Source organism: Poromitra crassiceps (genome assembly GCF_964638095.1).
Source record: "Poromitra crassiceps genome assembly, chromosome: 11".
Taxonomy (NCBI): domain Eukaryota; kingdom Metazoa; phylum Chordata; class Actinopteri; order Beryciformes; family Melamphaidae; genus Poromitra; species Poromitra crassiceps.
Window position 1 is genome coordinate 13,332,463 of NC_139643.1, and position 20,864 is coordinate 13,353,326.

The 20,864-nt window shown below is 44.6% G+C and overlaps 1 protein-coding gene across 1 annotated transcript in view; it reads right to left on the minus strand.

The window, feature by feature from the left end:
• The window catches only part of grin2da (glutamate receptor, ionotropic, N-methyl D-aspartate 2D, a), a gene marked incomplete at both ends in the record, with an annotated part of 124,050 nt that overhangs the window by 91,839 nt on the left and 11,347 nt on the right, over positions 1-20,864 (minus strand). Inside the window, 2 exons of the mRNA XM_083645877.1 lie at positions 802-970; positions 9,941-10,146. Coding sequence (XP_083502003.1) covers positions 802-970; positions 9,941-10,146 — 375 coding nt within the window. The remainder of the gene's footprint in view (positions 1-801; positions 971-9,940; positions 10,147-20,864) is intronic.

Sequence of the window (20,864 nt, forward strand, 5' to 3'; positions counted from 1 at the left end):
GAAACACTGTATTTATAGGAGATTAGCATGTTATCCTGCCTGCCTACTATCACTCAGCATAGTGTATGCTAAAGCATTAGCCTCCAGTCACTCAACACAGTGTATGCTAAAGCGGTAGTATGGAGTCTATCACTCAACATAGTGTATGATAAAGCGTTAGCATGGGGCCTACTATCCTCCATCCTAACACTTTAGCATACACTGTGTTGAGTGATAGTAGGCTCCATGCTAACACTTTAGCCTACTATCACTCAACACAGTGTATGCTAAAGTGTTAGCATGGAGCCTCCTGTCACTCAACACAGTGTATGCTAAAGCGTTAGCATGGAGCCTACTATCACTCAACACAGTGTATGCTAAAGTGTTAGCATCGAGCCTACTATCACTCAACACAGTGTATGATAAAGCGTTAGCATGGAGCCTACTATCACTCAACACAGTGTATGCTAAAACGTTAGCATGGAGCCTCCTGTCACTCAACACAGTGTATGCTAAAGCGTTAGCATGGAGCCTACTATCACTCAACACAGTGTATGCTAAAGCGTTAGCATCGAGCCTACTATCACTCAACATGTATGCTAAAGTGTTAACATCGAGCCTACTATCACTCAACACAGTGTATGCTAAAGCGTTAGCATGGAGCCTCCTGTCACTCAACACAGTGTATGCTAAAACGTGGGGCAGCTGACTGAATGCTCTCACACAGGAGACACACAGCGATGATGCCTCCCCAAAACATGTCATACCAGTATCCCTTTAATATAGATTCTATAATAACATCACAGAGCTCCTCTCACTCACCTCTCCAACCATGCCGTTCCACTCCCCATTAATGTTCTTCCCGTGCCTCCCATTGGTCACCAGGTAAAGGTCATAGGTGAAACCCACAATTTTCGCCAGTCGCTTGAGGACGTCGATGCAGAAACCTTTACAGCAGTGCTTCATGGGCCCCGTGCTGTCCACCACCAAACTGAGGAGACGTATGACAACACACACACAAACACAGAGAGAGAGAGAGAGAGAGAGAGAGAGAGAGATGGGGGGGAGAGAGATATGGGGGAGAGAGAGAGAGATGGAGGAGAGAGAGATAGATGGGGGAGAGAAACACAGAGAGAGAGATAGAGAGTCAATATTTTCTACGAGACTGTACTTCTTTTATTAAGGTCACTCTAACCTGGATGGGGATATTGGCTGTTGGGGAAATTGAAATCAAAGGAAGAGTGACACACAGAAAGAGATGGAGACAGAAACGGAGTAAGAACGAGGGAAACGGAGAGAGAGAAAGCAAAATGGTCAGAGACGGCCGAGGAAGGTATGAATGATTGGAGAGAGGGAGCCGAGTGGATCCATACCGACAGTTTGGCCTTTTGTGTTTGGAGAGGCGGCGCCCGCCAGGGGGAAAAGGCTGCATTATTAAACTGGAACTAAAGTCTATTTTGTGCTGTCGGACATCGTCTCAGACGCCAGACTCCTGAAGAGACCTTGACCTTCCCTCTGAGTCCGGCCCGACCGCGGCACTCTCTCATCACATTTAAATCACAAGTGGCAGCAACATCTTGCAGCACCCTCCACCAGCTCTCCATACCAAGTGCCCATGCGTTCGAACACCTCAACCACTTAGCTACATCTTTCGCCTCTGTTACCAAGCAACGCCACTTTCGTATTTGGAAAATATTTTTTTTTGTATTATTACGAGCGAAAGTAAAATCGAAAATTTTAAAACCCCCTAAAGTGATGTTTCAAGACGTGCGTTCAATACTCCACTTTGAATAATAATAGATCACTGCAGGGATGATGTATTTTTGTAGGCTTAACCAGAAATCGCCGCCATGTTGGTTCTTAGGGGGAAAAGGCTATGGGATTTCAGTTAAATGCATGAAATAAGGTGTGTGGTTAACACAAGCTTCCACACAACACAGGTTTCAACTCCTAGGGCCCTATCGTTGCAATCGGTGTAGAAACTGCGTTTAAGGCCTAGCGCTAGGCCGCCTAGTGCAGTAAGTGGGTGTGGACCAGCGCACTCGCTATCTTGGTATCGGCGCTACACGCAGCCTCAACCATTATAACCACGCCTTTTAAGCGTAAAATTATGCATAGTCCGCTCATTGGAGAATTGCAGTAAAGAGTCACACGCTTGCCTTTTAAGCTCCAATTCCTGGACAAATCCGGTAAAGCCAAGCGCTCTGCCCCCCCCCCCCCCTCCCTTCATCCAGTCTGTCTGTCTCCATATATAGGCTATTATTCCATATTATTATGCTTCTCAAACCAATCTAACTGCAGTTTAAATACTGCAAGCATGTAAATACCCTACACTATAGCAAGATCAAAGTGAAAAGAATGTTCTAAATGCATCAGCTAGAAAAATATAGCCTATTAGATTGGTGAAAGTTTGTCCAGAAAGATATAATTTTCTCTCGCCTGCTGCAGGAAGGATGATGCACATAAATATACCCTACATTATGTAAAGTCATTGCATAAATGTGTTTTTATTGTAAAACTAAATGTTAAGTAGGGAGTTATTGGAGCGGACATCACAGTATAGCAGATGACAGTAGAAGCGCGTTCTGCTGTCACTTATCTAAATCACGTTAAATCGACAAGAGGTATACTGTATATAGGCCCAGGAGGACATATATGTTTCACATTGGGTGGTGTTTTCATTTCGATGTTTTATTTGGTCCAATATTGAAATGTTCTACAATTGCAGGTTGTGTTACCATTACACATTATTTAGATTGACCTTTATATAGGTTTTCGGCTCATTTGGTTGCTATTTAGTAGCGAAATGGAGTACCACAATGCATGCTGGGACATGCCAGGCAGTGAACTTACAACTTATTTTTCCTATGGGAAGTGTGTTGTGTCTGTCTGAGTGAGGGAGTCAGAGAGAGAGAGTCGTATTGTGCCTGTCAGACTGAGGAGAGAGGGAGAGAGTGACACAGAGAAGGGTGACAGAGGGGAGCTAGAGGGGAGCGGTCCACGCAACCAGCGCACTGAATAGGCCTGGTTTTCAAAAGCGCAACGCGCTAAATTTACGCCAGGTGGGAAGATATCATTAGGCCGATATTTAACGCCGAAACGCCCATTCTCGCCCATTCAGGGAGTGCGCCACGCCCATTCGGCCTAAAGCGCATTTGGCAGCGTAAAGCCATATTGATATCTTCCCAAGGCAGGCGCAAGGCACGTTTTTTAGCGCCGGAGGCCCGTTTTAGCGCCGAAGGCCTGTGGGAGAATAGGGGCCCTATTCTTACAGACACACATACGTCACCACACGCCGTCACGCCCACATGGAAGCCGGCCAGAATAAATGTGGGGGAAAACACAAGCCTCTCGCCGTTGACTTCAATGTAAAATAGCAGTACCAAAAGATATAAAAAGCTTCACACCGACCTATTCAAGTTTTTCGCTGGCATCGAGTTTACATACAAAGTCAATGCAAACGAGCGATTGAGCGTATATTCGCCCGGGAGAAAAATCGCTGGGCGTCCGAGCGACAGAGACAGGGCGATAGGGAGAAAATTCGCTCGTCGCCCGAGATGAAATATCCCAACTCGAGTGAAATTTCCCTGGCATCAGTGGCTCGCTGCTCAACGCTGATTGGCTGCCGTGTGAGAGCGAGTCAAGGATCACACTGGCTTGGAACAAACCGCTGGTTTATTGTGTGGCAACAAACCACATTGACAGCTGATTGACAGGGTGACAGCTGACATGAAGTGAAGTCTGTCCTACCGGTATAGAGCTCGCGTTAGGAGCGCGCTGATAGGCTTAGCTTGTAAACAACTACGGTGGCCCGTAGTGGACAAATATCATGATATTGCGTAGCGTTATAGCCCCCACATGTCCGTCAATTATTGTGCCTGTTGACGAGCGATTTAAACAGAGCGACAGAGCGATTCCAAAGAGTTGAATCGAGCGACAGAGAGAAAAATAAATATCTCGGTGTGAACACAGCTTCAGAATCTCTGTACACTGTACCTGAACTAGGGATGGGCATTTCTAGCAAAAACACTATTCGAAATTCGCTGGCCAAATTCGAATTTAATTCGAAATTCGAAAAAAAAAAAAAAAATGTAATTTTTTTTTTTTTTTTTTTTTTTGTGAGTGAAATGTTGCATTGTCTCCCCTGATTCTAAGTCTACGGCTTTATTAATTAATATAAAAAGCTTCTGCTGTGGATTTTTAGCTCAAACAAGCATTGCACCACTGAAGTAAAGAACATGTTACATGACATTGACATTTTCGAAAATAAAAAACAGTTTTGACAATCATGAGTGGTTCATTAAATATTTAGTAGGCTCAGGTCTGAGTGCCAAAGGGGTGCCAAAGTCACCCCCTCTCCCTCTTCATGGGATTTCATCCGCCATTCATTTTTCCATAAACCTTGCTTAAAATGCTTATAAAAATTGTTTTACTTGCTCAAACCAAGCGATTTGACTATACTTAGCATCAGGGGAGACAATGCAACATTTCACTAAAAAAAAATCTTTTTTTTTTTTTCGAATTTCGAATTTCAATAATAAAAGTCGACCTTGATAATAACAACGATTATTCGAAAATTCGAAATTCGATGCCCATCCCTAACCTGAACGCTATCAAACGTCACCACAGAGCTGCACAAATCATTTTCTGCTAAGCAATTAATGAGAGGGATTTAATTAATGGGAGGAAGTGCTGGTGAAGGTTTAACTTTAGCTAGCGCATGTGAATCTTCACAGCTGCAATTTCCCCACACAACTCTGCGTCATTCTCTTCTCATCTGCAAATGAAGTCACATGATTCACATGCCGCTGTATTTCTGGAACTTTATTTATTCATTTGGGTGGTCCGCCCACCAGACAGAGATGTACGGCAGCATGTTTTTATGATCAGAAGATTATCTGCAATTTTCTCATATAAAGCACACTGATGTGAGCAGTGTTTCTATGTATCTAACCTAGGTTTGCTCGCAGTTGCTGACGCTAATTAGCAAGCCGTACAGCTATATTCTCCAAAGAGGAGATGAAGGCAGCTGATCAGAGAGTTGAGATCACATTCAAGTAAATTGATAATTCATTAGGTCTGTGTGTGTTCTGTGTTCTACAAATACATATTCAGATTAAAAGGCTTAGCTGAGGAAGGAACAGTTTCACTACAGTTGACAAAATGCACTTATTGGAAGTGGCTTTGGAGAAGTAATGCTAAATGACTTCATGTAATACAGGATGTCACATGGTCTAGTGAAAGAGATAACAATTACTGTAGGCAACCATGAAATTGCACAAATCAGATTTTCTTTAAGCAGTGCAGCTACTTCTAGAAGTGATTTTGTGTGAGTTCACCGAGATTTTCCGAGATTTGTGGGAGACTGGCTCGAGGCAACCAGGAAGGGAGTGTGGCCCCGCCCCCAGCTCCCCGGTCTGCACAGACAGACAGAGGCACAGGGCAGGCGTAGAGAGAGATGAGTGGATGATAGCGCTCCGTCGGTAATACACGCACGACATATTCACACACACTTAAGATACATCTGGAAATCAATGCCAAATTAATTTCCTCATTACCGAGACTCTGGCACGTTATGGAGAGAGCAGCTCAAAACACGCATCAAGCCGGTAATGTGTGACACATCATTTGAAAACGTACAATCTGCACTTTCACAATCTGTAAAAAGTGAAAGATTACCTTGGCCTACTTGCTACTGAACACACTGCAGCACATACTCTGCTGCTGGCACTGTCTAAAATGTGTCATTTGTCACTGTTATGTTTCAGTGAGTGACATTGGGTTTGGCCAGGTCCATGGAAAATGTGCACACACATTATTCCAGGTCTCATTCTTGAAGCAAACATGAAGACGCTGAGCGTTTGTTCTGGAGCCTCAGAGCTCAGTAGGCTATTGATTATGCACTGAGAGGCTGTTTGACGCGGGACGTGCGCCTCATCACAAGCAGGACATATTGAGACCACTAATAGGCAGACTTCAAGTGTGTTGCTCGTCCCCTCAATGCAGAGAAACCATGGTGACAAACCAGGAGACGGCTGATCCACCCGCACTGCTGCAAGATCACAGGGACATGGCCTGTCAGCTCAAGCAGGCAAGGAGGCAAGAACATAGATGAAATAAGAACGGAAGAAGAGAGAACGAAAGAACATGAAACATGAACATGAACGGCAAGTGAGCAAAAATGTGGTAAGGAAAGAAGAAGCTGTGGGTCAGAGCAGCTTGATTCACAGGGCAGCCTGTATCTCTCTCAGCCAATAGAATTGATGGCAGATGAACTCGTTATCCTCGTTATCTCCCCATTGGCCGGGTCACGTGCTGGCAGGAAGGGAGCTTATCGGACAGACCAGGGACCCAGAACATGGCACTGTACACACACGCACACATGCGCGCGCGCGCACGCACGCACGCACGCACGCACGCACGCACACACACACACACACACACACACACACACACACACACTGAAATGCAGGGAGCCTTACATCACCTCCTCCTAACATCCAGCAGGCCAGCGAGCTCTGGCATATGGAGCGTGGAATATCGTGTTTGGGTGTGTGTGTGCGTGCATGTGTGTGTGTGTGTGTCTGTGTGTGTGTGTGTGTGTGTGTGTGCGTGTGTGTGTACAAGTGATGTCCAATACCGGGAAGCAGGACGACCCTCGCATCCAAAAATGTTGAAGGTGGAGTTGTGCATGAAGCTCAGCAGAAGTGGAGCCAAGGCGAGCGATATGTCACGTCGCTCAGCCTGACAGCCTCACTGATGCACGGAGCAGGTTAGGACAGCTTAATTTGGAAAAACTAAAACTATTTGCTGTTTGCTCGCTAGCTCGTTCGCATCCTGTCCAGTTAGGAATCGGTGTTACACATACATGTAACACATGGCTACTATAGCTAGCTATGGCTACTTTTGATTACATTATGCAAATTATATTGTATATTATGCATACTTTTGGATAAGAAAAGTCATATTCTAAAATAGTACATAAAAAAATAATTTACTGGAGTTCAATCAATAATTTGTAATATTGGAGGACTGATCTAGCATGGAAAAGTCTTGTTATTTTTGTCAACCGTGGTGTTAAGTTTTCTACTATCCTCTAAAACCGTGATTCTCAACCCCTGATGTAGTTCAGATTAGGGACCCCCTTCGGATGAAATTGTCTGTACAGAGAAACTATGATCAAAACTGTCATTCAGAATGAAGAAACATTCTATAACTTCTTGGAAATTTAATAATGCTTAAGTTTAACAACTCATCAATTTGCTGGGGAACCCCCGGAACCCCCTCAAGGACTCCCCCAGTGATCCCCAGACCCCACATTGAGAACCGCTGCTCTGAAAAGTAGAGCTAGTATATTTTCAGTGAGAGCAGGTGTCATTTTTCCTTCAAATGTTTTTTCCCCTTTCTTCTTCTTCTTCTTCTTCTTGTTCTTCTTCTTCTTCCTCTTCTTCTTCTTCGTCTTCTTTTTATCAGCAATCACATTTATTTGTAGTCTGGGCAAAAACAAATGATTTAAGTCCATGTTTTACATTGACTAGAAATTAATTACTGCAAAGTGATGATCCACCTTCCTTTACCATTTTGGTCTCAAGTTCCTCTTGTGGTTTTAATGAGCAGCTGTAACAAAGTGACACTTCCATCTGTCTCGTAATGTACAGCTGCTGTGAGATAATTAGCTTCTTTTGTGATGTTATAATCGCTGGGTCCCCGAGAGAATGTTTCTCTTTACGTCCTTCCCCTTATGAGATGAAGCACAATATAGACAGTAGGGGTGGGAATCGTGGAGTAACTCACGATACGATATGGTCACGATACTTGGCCCTCGATAACGATATTATCACGATACAGCGATTCTGCGATAATCGATATATTGGAAGAAATTTAACCTACGATACATCACGATATCTGTGTAACTGAAGAGAAAAAAATACCCCTAAAAGGCAATAAGCAGGTATTATGTATTTATTAGCAGAATTGACATGAACTCTCCGAGTTCACTCACTCACTCCTACCATTTTCGATACCACGGAGGAAAAGTTACACATTAAGTCTTTTTATTATATTATTAAAACAAGAAAACCTATATAACCTACAATTTCTAAAAGTAGATATTAATGATCAAACATTTCCATTCATGTAGCCTACAGTATTTATGTTTTTGTTTCAACTACAAACACAAATAAATGTCAACTTGAAACTATGATTCAACTACCACACACAGCATAATATTTTAGCCTGTTTATTAAAAAAGAAAAATATATATTTTTTTAAATAAACATATCGATACTTGGTGCCAGTGTATCGATAACGTATCGCAAGTGGAAATATCGCGATACCGTGAGTATCGATATTTTGTCCCACCCCTAATAGACAGTTAGAGTACAATGTGAGTTGACTCAAACACAACTGTCAGCCAGGGCGGGCTGTCTGGTAGGCGGCAGGGCATAGGTAGCTGACAGCTGGTAACCAGCTGACAGCTGGTTACCAGCTGACAGCTGGTTACCTGGTGTTCATGGGCATGTCACAGGACACAGAGACATGGCTGACAGCTGGTTACCTGGTGTTCATGGGCATGCGGCAGAACACAGAGACATGACTGACAGCTGGTTACCTGGTGTTTATGGGCATGTGGCAGAACACAGAGACATGGCTGACAGCTGGTTACCTGGTGTTCATGGGCATGTCACAGGACACAGAGACATGGCTGACAGCTGGTTACCTGGTGTTCATGGGCATGCGGCAGGACACAGAGACATGGCTGACAGCTGGTTACCTGGTGTTCATGGGCATGTCACAGGACACAGAGACATGACTGACAGCTGGTTACCTGGTGTTCATGGGCATGTCACAGGACACAGAGACATGACTGACAGCTGGTTACCTGGTGTTCATGGGCATGCGGCAGGACACAGAGACATGACTGACAGCTGGTTACCTGGTGTTTATGGGCATGTGGCAGAACACAGAGACATGGCTGACAGCTGGTTACCTGGTGTTCATGGGCATGTCACAGGACACAGAGACATGGCTGACAGCTGGTTACCTGATGTTCATGGGCATGCGGCAGGACACAGAGACATGGCTGACAGCTGGTTACCTGGTGTTCATGGGCATGTCACAGGACACAGAGACATGACTGACAGCTGGTTACCTGGTGTTCATGGGCATGCGGCAGGACACAGAGACATGACTGACAGCTGGTTACCTGGTGTTTATGGGCATGTGGCAGAACACAGAGACATGGCTGACAGCTGGTTACCTGGTGTTCATGGGCATGTCACAGGACACAGAGACATGGCTGACAGCTGGTTACCTGGTGTTCATGGGCATGTGGCAGAACACAGAGACATGGCTGACAGCTGGTTACCTGGTGTTTATGGGCATGTGGCAGGACACAGAGACATGACTGACAGCTGGTTACCCGGTGTTTATGGGCATGTGGCAGGACACAGAGACATGGCTGACAGCTGGTTACCTGGTGTTTATGGGCATGTGGCAGAACACAGAGACATGGCTGACAGCTGGTTACCTGGTGTTCATGGGCATGTGGCAGGACACAGAGACATGGCTGACAGCTGGTTACCTGGTGTTCATGGGCATGTGGCAGAACACAGAGACATGGCTGACAGCTGGTTACCTGGTGTTCATGGGCATGTCACAGGACACAGAGACATGACTGACAGCTGGTTACCTGGTGTTCATGGGCATGTGGCAGAACACAGAGACATGGCTGACAGCTGGTTACCTGGTGTTCATGGGCATGTCACAGGACACAGAGACATGACTGACAGCTGGTTACCTGGTGTTCATGGGCATGTGGCAGAACACAGAGACATGGCTGACAGCTGGTTACCTGGTGTTTATGGGCATGTGGCAGAACACAGAGACATGGCTGACAGCTGGTTACCTGGTGTTTATGGGCATGTGGCAGGACACAGAGACATGGCTGACAGCTGGTTACCTGGTGTTCATGGGCATGCGGCAGGGCACAGAGTCCCGGATGCAGGAGCTGGTGCCGGGGTCGGCCTGCTCCACAATGACGAAGGGCCTCTCCTCCAGGGTGACCACCCTGAGGTGCTGGGTGTCATCCAGCGGCTTCAGGAAAGAGCCATAGCGGGACCAGGGGTGGTAACGCAGACGCAGCTGGCCGTTCTCCCACCAGCCAACCTGGATAGGTAAACACACAAATGCATTACATTACATTACATTACATTACATTACATTACATTACCGGAGAGGGTTCTACAGAGGCGCCTGCTATTGGTCCATGTTCAGTAACACGCGCACACGCCACACACACACACACACACACACACACACACACACACACACACACACACACACACGCACACACAATTATTCATATGCTCATCATGGTCACTTTAAAACATTAACACAAGATACACACAAACAAGAGAGAGGTAAATGGACATTTCCCAGGACCTGATGGCATTTTGCACAAGTATGTCTGTCAGTCAGTCAGTCAGTCAGTCAGTCAGTCATTATGTCTGTGTGCTGTCTGTCTCTCTGTTGTCTGTCTGTCTGTCTGTCTGTCTGCTGTCTGTCTGCCCCCCCCCCCCCCCCTCTCTCTCTCTGGTACTTAAATATTAAATACCCAGATCCAATAATTCATTCAAGGCATAACCACTAAATAATTTGCTTTTCTGAAAGAATTATTTTTCTGTCGTCGAATTCACGCGTGTTACATGCCTTATATTAACAGAGGAAAATGGTTTCCGAGGCAGTAATCACACAAATACTATTTGTATGCCCCCATACACTCACTCGCTCTCTCTCTCGCTTACTCTCTCTCTCTCTCGCACGGGCGCACACACACGGGCGCACACACACGCACACACACACACACACACATGCGCACGCACACATGCACACACACACACACACACACAGAAGACAGGCCAACAGACCAAATCCCTGGATTGCCATGCAGTCCATATTGCCATAAGGCAGCTTTACAGAGATGGAGAAAGATTTGATATTTTGGCATTTCAGTTGTTGATCAACGAGCCGTCGGAATAGTGAGTTTTTCATTTCCGGAATAACGAGCTGTCAAACTAATCAGCCTCCTGCCTGCTGGTTCATTTTTTACACTCTTACTGCAGGAATGAGTCTGGAAGTAGCAGTTGGGATTTTGGGGGATTTCGGTTAAATACTTGAAATAAGGTCTGTGCTTAAGAAAAGTTTATGAAACCGCAAAGTTATTGTTCAGCAAGATAATTGCACAAACGAGGACCACCTTTATGACTTTTGAAGCGTATATGCGTTTCTTTTAGGCAATTTTCAGAAAATGCTACAAAAGTGATAAAAGTGGTCTTGGTTTGTAAAGATGATCTTGCTGAACACAAACTTTTGTAAACCACATACCTTATTTCATGCATTTAACCCCAATGCACATCCCATGGCCCTACGAACCAGCATGGCAGCGATCTCTGCGTACGCCTACAAAACTACGGGAACCCTGCAGTCCTCTATTAAAAACGAGCTGAACCCTCCTTTTTTTTTTTTTTTTCAAATACCTGGGTATTCAGTGCACCTATTTAATAATGTATGCAAAAAAAAATCACACTAATCTAATTTCTAATTTATTCATTATTAATAACAGCTCTCATCAACAGCTCTCACAATGCACAATTGCACAAGTGACATCACTGATGACATCACTTCCAGTTGGGTGACATCACTTACCGGACAAAAACCGCAGAGCGCACTGGCTCCCTTTTAGTTATGATGATGATTGTTGTTGATGCATGTATAGATGTTGTTGGTGTTTTTGTCTTCTTATGTAATATTGTATCCTCTTTCTCTTGATTGTAAAGCACATTGTTCTAAACAAAGAAAGAATTCTCCAGCAATCATTAATCGTCTCCCTACATCTCCTGTATTACTGTCTTCTTTTGTTTTGGGATGCTTACTGTGCTGCCTGTTACTGTGCTGCCTGTCTGCTTCGCTTTTGTTCAGTCCGACGCCATTTTGTCTTGTGCTCCGCCCTTCACACACGCAGTATATCAGCTAATATTTGACCCTATTGCTTCTGTGAATGCAGAGAAAGTGAACAGGCACTCAGCGGTTATTGAAACGTGTGGCTGCTGCAGGCCACAAATGCCTCACACTGAAAAGAATGAAAGTACGGCCGCGGGGCGCTCGCTTGCAATTATGACTGCAGGGCTGGCAGCCATTTAATGGACGGCGAGGCGCCGATGGGCTCATTCACCCATGAGGCCTCTGCCAGTATTGGATTCATTATTCCACTTTTAACTGATTTTCCAGCCCTATTTTCACTCTGTCGCTCCATTGCTCTTTCTGTGACTGCTAAACAGCTCCAAACTGTAGGAAACAATTGAAGTACTAAATAGTTCACGTTGTTCCAGAAAATGAATCTACAAGCATGCCAAATAATGCAGTAATGTGGACCATAAGAAATATATTATACTTTTTAATTCTTATTTAGATTTATTTTTTGGCAGATTTCCCCCCATTTTCTCCCCAATTGTACTCTCCCAATTCCCCCTGCCAAGCTGTCCTGGTCGTTGCTCCACCCCCTCTGCTGATCTGGGGAGAGTTGTAGACTAGCACCATGCTTCCTCTGATACATGTGTAGTCGACCAGCCGCTTCTTTTCAGCTGGCAGTGAGGAGTTTCACCAGCAGGGCGTAGCGCATGGCAGGACCATGCGATCGTCCCAGAACAGGCCCTGACCGACCAGAGGCGGCGCTAGTGCAGTGACAAGGACACACCCAACCTCTTCTAAAGCCACCTATTTCTGAAGAAAATGGTGAAAACGACATACCCAAACTAAAATCCTTACTGTGGCTGAGCCGCTAGGGTTACAGACAACTGCCTGACCTTTTCTGAAAGGTAAGACTTTGACGTTTCTGTTCCATGTGTCAGAATGACTCTATGTGTTATTGACCCTGAGTAACACCAGCTCAAACACAGTGGTTGATTCTCGCCTAGAATAAAAAACACTTTTAGAGTGTAAACAGTTATCTGTGGTTGTTGTATTTATGGCTGGAAACCCAATGGAGACATAGCCACAGGCCTTACCACATCCCAACTCAAAGAAGATGAAAAAATACCAAAACATGAGTATTTGGCAGTGGTTTTTGTAGGGAGATACCTAGGCGGATTTCCAAAAAGCCATTCGAAAAAGCCATTCGAAAAAGCCGAATAATCTGAAATGTTGTCTTTGTCTTTGTACAAAGACGGGTATAACTTCTGCTGTGTTGATCTGATCCGAAAAAGGAAGACATGGTTCGATGCACAAGATTCAGCCGATTAATTTGGTATGTAGCATGAACAGCATTGTTCAGAATTAACCACCTAATTCATCACGTTAATGACAGATGAACAGCAAAAAAAAATCAAAAACGTGTTACGGTGCCATGCAAGAGGTTAATCCGGCTTCCCACCCGCAGGCACCACCAATTGTGTCTGACCAAGCCGGAGGCAACACAGGGCACGAACCTGCGTTGGTAGGCAGGGAATCTACCGCTGCACTACCGGGACACCCTATAAGAAATAATTATTGAATTAACAGATGGTTTTAATTTCATGTCCTCTGATGCACATCGACCTCTCCTTATAGTCGCTTTGTCCGCACTTGAGGTCGCTGTCGGCAGGTCAATCGCCGAGTCACCGTATCGATCACAAACCCTCTGAGCTCCTGCAGATATATGATGGTCATTTTGCACAATGGGGCCGTCAAAATGTTTCTTATTGCCCCGATAAACTATAAACTATAAACTATAAACTATAAACTATAAACTGGACCTCAGTGAGTAAAGAGTTGAGCTCAGTGCTGCTCAGGACTTCAGCGCCTGCTGCTGCCAAGTTGATTAAAAGCTACTTCAGACCCTTTGTCTTCTGATACGGACATACTTCACTATGTATCCTTCAGAAATATAAGATCACCTGCATATCGTCGCTGTCGCAGCAGGACCCCGAATATCCATTTTTTCAGATTTTTTGTTGTTGTCATGAATCAATGCCATTGGTCACCCTTCACGTCTCTGTGTGGGTTTTACCAAATGCAACCAATGGAAAAGCATTAAAACGAGCTTGTGAGTAATTCTCGTAACGCCATTCGCCCTCAATCTGTCAGTCAAACCTCAAAATTCATCCCCTACCTCCGTCTGTACCCCCCCACGCAGGCACACGGCACACGTGCTGTGTATTTCTGATATAGTTTTGTTTAATCCTGGCTTCCTCTGACGTGAATAGATCAATAAAATGTTTTCCAGTTATTCCTAGGCTGCAAACTTGTTTTAACATGCAAATCGGAGTGGTTTCTGATGAGAATAAAGTAACGTTAACGTTACGTTATGTCAGACAGTTCTCATCCCCATCCCAAAGCCTTCGCCTCGGCCATGAGAGGCGAGGAGCACTGCTGCACGGCTGCGCGCGCCCCCGCGGCCTGGAGCTTGCAGCTCGTGCATGTGCAGACCAGAGGGGAGGCGGCCATCAGCACCTGACTGGCCGGGAGAGAGTTCTTCCAAGTCGGACTGATAATATAAACAACATCATTTGAGCTTATCCAGGTAAGATATTAATAAAGTAATGACACATTCAGCGGGAAACTAACTATAATTAAGACATGTGCCAACTTTGACGACGTTTGGTTCAGTATTTTAACACGTTCACTGCCATTGACGAGATATCTCGGCTTACAGAATCCAACGGTTCACTGCCAATGACGAGATATCTCGGCTTAAAATTTTTTTTTTTTTTTTTGACGGTGGGACGTGGATCAACGCTCCCCACGTCTCCTATAAAAATATTGAAGCCAGCGAACGTGTACAACCCATTCCACGGACCCACTAAGTGGCGACAGTGCTCTCCCAGACTAGAGGAAGGCAAGCAAAAAGCAGTTTGAGGAAGCCATTCTCATGAAAATGGATTGGCGAAAACGCTTTCGTTTTCGCGCTGATTGCTGGCGGTGCGGGATTGCAAATTTGCATAATAGATTACGGGTGGAACACACTTTGAAACACGCAGCATAAATAAGACCAGAATCGCAAAAACTTCATCAAAGCTCTCAACCGAAATCACAAGAAATGAGCGAGCCCATATCCAGACTTGCCGAGCGGCCGCCAGCAGACAGGCAGCAGCAGCAGAAGCAGTGAGCCTGGTGACGCGAGGTTACAGCAGCAGCAGCAACGAGCTTGTGACATGCCCGCTGCAGCCAAGAAGAACACACACGGAGGGAGGAGTTTGAAGCAGAGGGGGGTTTCCTGCTGTTATCGAGGAAATTACTGTTCAAAACTATTGTTTAGATGTCTGACGTCTTACTGATGCCAAAAATGAATGGTTAAAGTGACTGTTCTATCGAATTTCACAAAAAGCCGTTTATCTCTGAATAATTTTCCAGACGCTGAAACCATGCTGTATTCAACTGCTAATGCTTACATAACTACTAACTCTACAAACTAACTCTTTTAGACAGAGAAAGCACACATTCTATTAGTTCTTTTGAGATATTGTGTGTTCACAAAATCTTAGCAGAAAAGAATCCTCGGGTCTTGAAAGATGAGCCAGAATCCTCAAAAAAACCCTCTGGCAGAACCTACCTACAGTAAAAAAAAAACGGCTGGCAGTGAATGTGTTAAGAGCAAACAGGTTTTTTTTTACTTCCTGAAAAGTTGCTGTTTTGGAGATTTGAGGTACTGCAGCGATGATATCTCTCTCTCTCTCTTACACACACACACTCACACACGCACACACACATCATTGTCATCTCCAATGATCTCCAAGTCATGTGGGGCAGCAGTGGGGGGGGGGGGGAGGTCGCAAACGCCAGCGTAAAGTTTTTGTGGGTTGCGGCTCAAAACGGTTGAGAAGCACTGCACTAGCTGCACTAGTATACCTAATAAAGGTGCACACACAAGCCCACAAATGACATAATTATTGACTTGAGGCCATCACGGATTTATCTTCCCGTGTGTTTAAACAGTTGAAGTTCAGGGTGAAGCTCCGACCTCGGTCTGAGCTGCACACAGCCTGCGTAGCTTCATCTGTTTGGTGAGGACACACTCCACGAGTGGCTTCGCGACAGCTTATTAACTCGGCAAATATACGGGCCGGGAAACGGGGCTGTGACCCACAAATGAGGCTGCAGTGACCCAATGGGCAGCCAGGGGGTCAAGTAGCGTTCTCTGAGGCGGTCACGCTGCCAGCACCACGCCGCTTGTCCTCTGCTTAGTCACCTGCCCTCCGGTCAGAGCCTGGTCACCACTCACTTCAGCAGAGAGACTCTGCTGTATATCAAAGAGATGTCATGGACGATTCACAGCCCTGCACTTGGTATTCCTGGCTGGCTGTAATGTTGGCTGTAATCTAAATCTACTGTACTGGAGGTCTTCAAGCTTCCTCCAACGCACTGATGCTCTGTTCAATTCAGCTGATCTACTGAGAGCTTTACAGCCACGGATAAATCAAAGCATGCATACTCATCCCACTCACGTACTGTACATCAAAGAGATTTAAAGGCACATTTGTCTGTTCAATAATGTGATCGCCGGATCCTCGGGATGGGAGAGTCATGTAAGAAATGCACGGTTTGCTCTGGGTAATCTCCACAGAAACATCAGTAAAATTCTAAAAATATTGTCAAATTGCTTCGGGTTAAATCAAAAACATTGCTGTATCCAAATTGAGGAGGATTCCGCCCCACGTAGAGTCTGGAACATGACATGGCTGTCTTGATGATTTCCCTCCAAGCCAAACAGCCATCTGAACATCAGATAAGAAGTAACAGCATACAGTCAAACAGCCATCTGAACATCAGATAAGAAGTAACAGCATACTGTCACAGCCATCTGAACATCAGATAAGAAGTAACAGCATACTGTGCAGTCAAACAGCCATCTGAACATCAGATAAGAAGTAACAGCATACTGTACAGTCAAACAGCCATCTGAACATCAGATAAGAAGTAACAGCATACTGTCACAGCCATCTGAACATCAGATAAGAAGTAACAGCATACTGTCACAGCCATCTGAACATCAGATAAGAAGTAACAGCATACTGTCACAGCCATCTCAACTTGTGCATAAGTGGATTTGGCAAAAGTGTGTCTGAAGAAGTTTGTCTGTCAAGGCGAGTACAGTACAGTACAGTACTGTACTGTACAGTACAGTACAGTACAGTACTGCCACCGACTGAAATCCATGAGGATGTCCAGACTGAGCCGTGGAGCGAGTGGGGGCTGGATCAATTAAATGATGGCTTTGCCGATTATCAACCCACTTTGTGTCATTATAACGTGGTTAATATAAGCAGATGGGCCAGTGTTTACCTTCGCTATATGTTTTCCACACAGAAAGCTCCCATTTCATCCTCTGGCAAAATGTTCCGCTGTGACGCGTTTTACGTCGCAACGCGTCACAACAGAAGCTCTGCTGGAGACGCGGAATCTGCTCTGAGGGCTGTCGATTCAGCTTCCAGGGCGGCTGTTATTGTTTATTTTAATTTCTTAAGTATCCGCACATCCACAGAGAATCCATCAAAAGTCTTAACGAGCCTTAATGACTTGCAGCTGGCGGGGGCGGAGTTTCCACAAGCGGGACAAATGGATATTTCTGTGTGGAAAACAAAGCAAAGGTAAACACTGCCCATCTGCTTATATTAACGACATTATACTGATAAAAAAAGTGGGTTGATAATAGGCAGCGCCATCTTTTAAGACAGATGAAGATGTCCCAGGCACACTATTCAAGGTGAACAGTGTGCCTGGGACATCTTTTTTAAGTTCAACATTTTTGATACTATGGTACTTCTCTTTTTTCCATTCACACAAAAAGACGAACTTAGAGGTCCTCTGCCAAAATAAATGCTTATTGGGGCATCTGGGTAGTGTAGGTTAAAGCACTCAGCTACTGTACAACTGCAGAGACGCGGGTTCAATTCCCGGCACCAGTACTTCCGGCTTGGTCAGACGTTCCTTAAGACACAATTGGCTGTGTCTGCGGGTGGGAAGCCAGTGGGATATGAGTCCTGCTCGCTGCACTAGTGCCTCCTCTGGTTATTTGGGGGGAGAGGAACTGGGGGGAATAGCGTGAATCTCCTCGCTGCCAGGTGAAGAAGAAGCAGGAGGAGCACGTGTGTCGGAGGAAGCATGTGCTAGTTTACGGGCCCAGATCGCTGATCTGAGATCAGCAGAGGGGGTGGAGCCACGACCGGGACAGCAGGGGGAATTGGCCAAGTACAATTGAGGAGAAAAATCAGGGGGGACGAAATCCTTGATTAAAAAAAGATAAATGCTTATTTTATGTATTTTGAATCACTGAATCCTACGTTATCTCCTCTAATCTGAATCCTGCTGTCAGCCTTGTTCCAACCTCCTCCACAAAGAGCCACACACTCCACTAAAATATCAAGAACCATAACTGCATATTATGCAGTTCAACTTCAACAGGAAGGTCAAGAATGACATCCACCTCCACATCCAAGGGCGCTACTAGAATTATTATAATTATTATTTCCACTGTGCTGATGGAGCAATCTTTTGTTTTCTTGTAGTCTTTACAAAAAAAGGCAGATTTTCCTTTGTATCCTCGTACCTAAATAGGCTCTGTGCACGCAACACTTCTGTGTTGCCCCGCCTCTTCTGGTCATACAGTAGAGTAACACTATATCGTAGCAAAAAGAAAAAACAAAAACAGCCTAAACTACATTATTTTTGGTTAATTACATTACGCTATGAGCTCAAAACGTCTCGACGGTTGTCAATGTAACGTCTCCAAGAAAATCTCCATGACTAGTGTACTAGTGCAGTCCATAGGCCCGGAAGTGGCGGGGCGTCCTAACGTCAGACACGGAAGTAGGGCTGCGCAATATTGAAAAAAACTGACATTGCAATATATTTTGCTATGAAAAAATATAAGAATTTGGGCCAAATGTCTTGAATAGCTCATCAAGCCTTGCCCCTTTATTAAGAAGTTAGTGGGTAGCCTCTAACCTGCGTGGGTGATGTAGTAGCAAGTGGTTTTAGCTGCAGCCAGAGTGATTGGCAGGATGCTAGTGTGCTAAGTGCTAAGTATCAAACCAGCAAAAAAGTTAGAGCATGACAGGTTTGAGTTTATTTGCCTTATTACTTCACATTGCACGACCTGCGATGTGACTATTGCGCATGTGCACATTGCGATGACGATGCTGAAACGATATATTGTGCAGCCCTACACGGAAGTGTTGCATGCTCAGAGCCTATCCACCTTATTTTTGAATGCCCTACTGTAAAAAATAATTGTGGGTACAAGGTCTGGTTTAACGTGACTTATTGTTGCAGCTTGCCATTTCCTTTGTTATACTCGGCTGCAGACCTATGCTGCAATACCGAATTATAAACCGGAAGCTGGAGCACGTTATAAAAGTTATAAATATAGTCACGTTATTAGGGCTGGGTATCGTTCAAAATTTTTCGATATCGATACCGTTTCGATACTTGGATTTCGATACCGGTTCCTGAACGATACTTTTTTCGATACCAATTTTTAGAAAAATCCATTTGAACAAAAATAAAACTGCATTACACAATGAAATTATTTTACAAATCTTTAGTTTTCCCCCCATCTTAAGTTTTACAGCAGAAAAAATAAAACCTACTGTATTTAACATAACTTTAAGTTGTCTAAACTTATTGCCGTCCCTACAAAAAATATTGGAGTACTACAAAGGAAAGAAATGTAAAACAAATAAATCAGTGGAATAGTTTTCAGTGCAAAACAGAGAGTTGCAAATCGGTGTTTAATGCTCACTGATGCAACAGAACTCTATTCTTGTCCAAACTGATGAGATGGATCCACTTCATGCATGGAAGACTAGTTGAGCATTGACTAGCCTATCAATAATGGCACAAAGTGAATCCCATTTATATTCAACAAACTATCATGACATCAGCGTTTGTTAACGAGTTGCTAAAAATACATAATGGGCGATAACTGCCCGCTTGCACATAACGTTAACGCTAATTAATTAAACATCTAACGCTAGCGTTGCAGATCAGTGTTTAATGCTCACTGCTGCAACAGAACGTCATTCTTGTCCAATCTGACGAGACAGCTCCACTTCATGCATTCACTGACTAGCCTATCAATATAAATGAATCGCATTTACATTCAACAAACTATCATGACATTAGCGTTTGTTAACGAGTTGCTAAAAATACACAATGCCCGCTTGCGCATAACGTTACGGCGGCAATTAATTAAACGATCTAATGCTAGCTACAACTCACAGCCAGATGCATGGATTTGTCAGACTGAGGGATCTGATAACCACTAACATCAACAACAGCTTGCGGTAAGCTGACCCACCTCTCGATTATTTCTCTTGTCTGTGGAAACCAGTCCTTGTTTGTTTCTTTCCCTGCTTTTCATAATCTTCGCCATATGGTACTCGATAGGAGTAGCTTGAGTGGCTAACTTCTTGTATAGTATATCCGCACCGCACGCCTGGCTCACAACAAACACACCGGCTAAAGTGGGCGTAACATTTTCTTGCATGCCTCTACATGACAGCCAATCACCAGCCGTATTAGAGCGCGGTGTGCAAGCATGTCGCATGCTTATAGGCTCAATGACGCTGTTTTGTTTTGGTATCGAAAATTGGTATCGTTTGACAAGGGAGGTTTCGATACCCCTTAGTATCGATGTTTTCATTTCGGTGCCAAGTAAGTATCGAAACTCGATACCAAGCCCTACACGTTATAAACAACTAACCGATGCTGGGGGTCCGTATGGAAACAGTGTTACTCGAAATGGTTAAAAGTTAAATCAATTTGGTCATTCAGTGGCGTTTTACTGCCATGTAAAGTAACTAACGCTAGCCGCTAGCATTAGCTACACTAGCCGACTACCCATAATGCAT